The sequence below is a fragment of the Centruroides sculpturatus genome, unplaced genomic scaffold (assembly GCF_000671375.1).
Source record: "Centruroides sculpturatus isolate CEXI.00-Female unplaced genomic scaffold, Cexi_2.0 scaffold828, whole genome shotgun sequence".
NCBI lineage: Eukaryota > Metazoa > Arthropoda > Arachnida > Scorpiones > Buthidae > Centruroides > Centruroides sculpturatus.
The window spans coordinates 154,106-158,908 of NW_019385075.1; the positions used below are offsets into that span (position 1 = coordinate 154,106).

The window sequence follows — 4,803 nt, forward strand, 5'->3', positions numbered from 1 at the left end:
CAGATGATCACTCCTCAACTTATTATTATCACTTTGCCCGACTAGGTGATAGCAGTATTCATAATGACCGGTCAATTTGATAAATGAATCAATATTTATCACACTGCCCTCCCTATTTGGTCATTATTCATAATGCCCGGTCATTATGAATAATGCCCAATTAATCACTTTGTCCATAACATATATATATATATATTGAAATCTGAGCTGTGTTAAGTTGGATCAACACTCTAGCTATAACATAACATAAGCATAAATATAAACATAATAGAAATAGTTAAAGCGTGGTCTGTGGAAATGGAAATTGCACTCAGCCCAGTAAATTTTTTTTATGATAGAACACTAATAGGAATTTAATTTTTTTGTCCTGTAAAAGATGAAAAATGAGCAAAGTTTGCCTTTTCTAATGTTTTTCTGGTACAATGAATGTGAATAAGTACAATATCATGAAAATATAAAACATAAAAACAAATATTTAAGAAACAATCTTTATTTTCTCTCAGTGATCAAAAACAGTAAAAGAAAACAGTAGGTACAGTACATTATTTCAGTGATTATTCTATTTCTCTTGGATTTTTATTGGTACATACATTTGTGCAACTTTGAATGTGGTAGAAGTTTTATTAAGTTCAAAAGCTGATGAGCATATAAAATGGCATAACATGATTAGAAAAAATCATTCAGACCATGTGTTGCAATTTTACAACATACCTAAAAACTGAGAAATGTTTTTTAACAATTCAGATAAAATTATATTAAATAGCCATCATATTTGTGCCATTTTGTTCATAAAAAGGACTATGGCGAGTGTGATAATTTGCGCCCACTATTGTGGTGCTTAATGTATTAATTCTTTTTCTCACAATACAGTATTTTACATGCTTAATGCATAAAAATATTAACAGTAATTTAAGTTGCAATGATGATAGTTGATGCAATCACTCTATATGATTAATAGATACTAACACTAATTGGTGTTTTAAATTAAACAGTTTGAAGTAAATAAAATAATTAATAATCTTATGAATCATTTGATATCACTAGCCAAGACATTGCTGCTCAACTTAAATGAATGTTAAAAGCTTTATTTGTACAGAACTATTGATAAACTGGGAATTATCATGCACCATATTTTTATGCAGCTAGCCTTAAATCAAGTAATGTTTAAAACTTAAAAACAATAGTTAAGATTGGCAGTAAAAACTGATCATGGTTGTGTTCTCAAACTTATATTTTACTGTTTGCATGTATTTACTACTGTATATATCAAGAAATTGATTTGTTTACTTGTTTCATTTAATGCAAGGCACCAACACATTTTAGGCTATGCCCAGCCACAATATTATGACCATCATGAGCAACACAGAGTAACAATACCTAGGAAAGGAGTTAGCTGTTATGAATGAGGATGGGGGAATTAATGGCCTATACGGCCAATAATAAATTGTGATTCTGATTGTCACATGACAATATGAAAACACTTTACTGTGTGACCATCTGGCTGACACAAGATATCTGAAATTTTAAATTGCCCTTTGGAATAAGTATAAAAAAAGTATTTGCCTAGAATTTTTAATCTATATTAATAATCAGATTCAGAAGATAAGAATAAAGAAAATGAAAATTATTAATAGTTTTGTAAAATATTTAATCTATTTTTTAATTTATGGATATTTGAAATGTAAAGATGTAGCAAAATACTGCTTTACACACAAAAAAGAGACTTTAACAAGGATGCAATTTGAAGGGGCCCTTCAAATTGCCCCTTCAAATCTCCACCATCCTGGTGGAGAATTCCCTTTCCATGTACAAAAAAGACGAAGTATTCTAATCTTGGACAGCTTCTTTCCTCCTCTTATCAAATCAATGTTGAAAATTTTACAATTTTGCAACACTACAAGTTTGATTTTACACAAACTACAAGGATGATTTATAAGTGAAATTGTATAATCATCATTTATGATATCTAATTTGTATGGATTTTTCCAACACACCACATGGAGTACATACATGCAGTCAGCAGCCATTTTGGCTTATGACTGTGTGTATGTACTCCATGTGGTGTCTGCTTTTCAAAAGTGAACAAAGCAAAAGAAAAGAGCATTAATCTAGTGCTGTCAGTACTGGTTGACAGCAATGTTTAGGAATGCCTAAGATACATATTTCTAGATGATCTCTCCCTGATCTAGAAACAGTGGAGTGTTTCTTAGTAGTGTCCTTTTGATTTTTATGCATGTTTTAGAAAGATTCTAAAATTGTTTCAATACATGTAGACCAGCTGCAATTTTATTTCACACTGCAGTAGTACTACCACCATGATCTTTGTGTCATCTCCTATAATACTAAAATGAGATACTATAGTAAGCTTACTGCACAGAGTGATCATTCCTTTTCTCTAGAAATTGCACACTGCCTTTAACAGACATTGTTTTGTTGCATCTTTACACATTGGTAATGCTAATTCTTGTGCTTGCAATCTTGATCAAAGATAAATTTCTTTCAGTTTCATCGAAATGAAATATATTTTCTCCCTACAGGTTTCTGTTTTTATTTGTGTTATATATACTATATTATGACTTTCAGATGTAATTTACTTATATAATAATTAGATAATTCTGTTAAATTGTAATTATTGTTATAATTAGTTTTAAAAATTTTACAGTTAAAAATAATTTTTTATAAAATTATCATCAGTTTTTTATTTGGCATTATTTTCTTTGATATTTATAGTTGTCATCATCATCATTAAGAAATTAATATTTATTTATATTATTATTAATAGATAACATAAATATTGAAAACAGTTTGGAAATTGAGATTGAAGGTCAAGAATCAAATTTTTCAAAATTTTCTATTGAAGGTAGATTTTATTTCATATACAGTATTTAAAGTTTCATTTTCTAATGCTCCTATTCTGAAATTATTTGTTTACAAAAATAGATTTAAATAATGTTGAAGACAAATTAAAGATTGACAATAAGAAATTGGATGTTCAAAGAAATTCAAGTGATGGTAATAAACTGTATACATTTCTGTTTTTATTAAATGCTTTTATTTAACTTGCTTTGCATTATGCCCTCATATTTCATCCATTTCTAATTAAGATAGAAGCCTAAAACTTTGAGGACATACCCAAGTCCAATAAAAATGCATTTTAGTGGGGTGATGTTGGACCATCCCACTCCGCAATAACTTAATTGAAGAATTAACAATGCAAAAATTTAATCAATGATATTGTTTATAAATGATATTTTAGGTATATATATGTAAATGCATTATAGTAATGATCACATTACTATAATGCATTTACATGATGTATATGGTGAGGGTGGCTCAACAACCAACATTTGTAAGTTTTTAAAAAGTTGTTTTTTATATATATATATATTATAATGAAGTACTAAATTTAAAAATTATAGTTGCAAATAATATAACAGAAGCAGATGATAGAAGATCATCAAATATTAATAATTCAGATATGGGAAGAGAATTAGAATCTCCTCTTCCTAGTGATTCAGCATCTGCTGCATCTGAACTTGTATTTTCTGCATTGTCTGCCTCTAGTGATGAAGAAATGCCAAAATCTAATCAGTAGGTTTTTTTTTAAAGTCCAAGAATTTATTACATAAAACTTCTAAATATTTTGTATAATTAATTAGTTTAAAATCATTAAACAAAAATTTATTCTATATATTGTATTTTAGTCAAAATAAAAGAACCAAGAAAAGAAAAACAGCTGAAAAGGATGCCATAGAAAAATTACTAGAAGCAGAGAAAAGATCATATGAATTACAATGGAAGAAATTACAGATAGAAATAGAAGTTGCAAAATCAATGAAGACATTTTTTTCTTCTATGGCAAACATGATGGACAGAATTTTGAAACCACAGTCTTCCACTTCAGCACAACCTCCACAGACATTTTCACAACCTTTTCAAAATGCTAATTGGACTATTCCACCAGCTAATTACTATCCTTTTCCATTTATACCAAATTATTCTCACCCAATGCCTTTTCCACCATTTTATCAAGCATACACAAATAACAATCAAAACAATTCTCAAAACAATGATAGAAACTGTTCAACTGATGTAAATAATGTATCTAAAGAAAGAAATGAAGGAAATAAATCATCATAAATTTACATAATATTTGTTATAAATTTGTATTGTGTTAAGTATTATATATATTTAACAAATACACATTGCAAGCATATGGCATACAACTAGGGTTTCTTTCCCGGGATCCCGTTTTCCCGGGATTCTCGCCGTTTATTCCCTACGAGAAAAATCCCGGGAGATTTAATTTTCCCGGGAAATCTCGCATTTCAATAATAATTTATCATGTCAGGTTTTCTTTCTATTATTTATTAAACGAAAAGTTGCATCTTGAAGACTCACCTAAGAGAGAAATTTTGAGGTTTCTTGCTGCATATTATTACCTATGTTTTACAAGTCTCTACTTGTTAGTTCATGTAATATCTATGTATTGTGTTTGCGCATCATTGAACAGTGAAGACTTGCTGAAAGTAAATATCACTCATCGCACTTTAGTTTATTTTTTATTTCATCTTTAGAAGTAAAATAGTATTTTTTTCGTAATCATTAAAACTCCCAATGAAACGCTTTATTTTACTTTCATCTTATAATGTAGGAGAATATAAATTAATTGAGCCTAACGTGTCCGTATGGGTGAGATTGGCCCTACACTTTTAGTTACTTACTAGAAAATAAATTAAATTATTCAAATTTATGATATTCCTGTATGATCTTTTTTATTCATATAAAATTCTATTTTACTAT

The 4,803-nt window shown here is 28.6% G+C and overlaps 1 protein-coding gene across 1 annotated transcript in view; it reads left to right on the forward strand.

The window, feature by feature from the left end:
• Positions 1-4,145, forward strand: part of LOC111634283 — an 8,922-nt gene extending 4,777 nt beyond the window's left edge. The window contains exons 2-5 of the mRNA XM_023379022.1: positions 2,783-2,860; positions 2,941-3,012; positions 3,420-3,591; positions 3,705-4,145. Coding sequence (XP_023234790.1) covers positions 2,783-2,860; positions 2,941-3,012; positions 3,420-3,591; positions 3,705-4,140 — 758 coding nt within the window. The 3' untranslated portion in view covers positions 4,141-4,145. The remainder of the gene's footprint in view (positions 1-2,782; positions 2,861-2,940; positions 3,013-3,419; positions 3,592-3,704) is intronic.
• Positions 4,146-4,803: the final 658 nt, after the last annotated feature.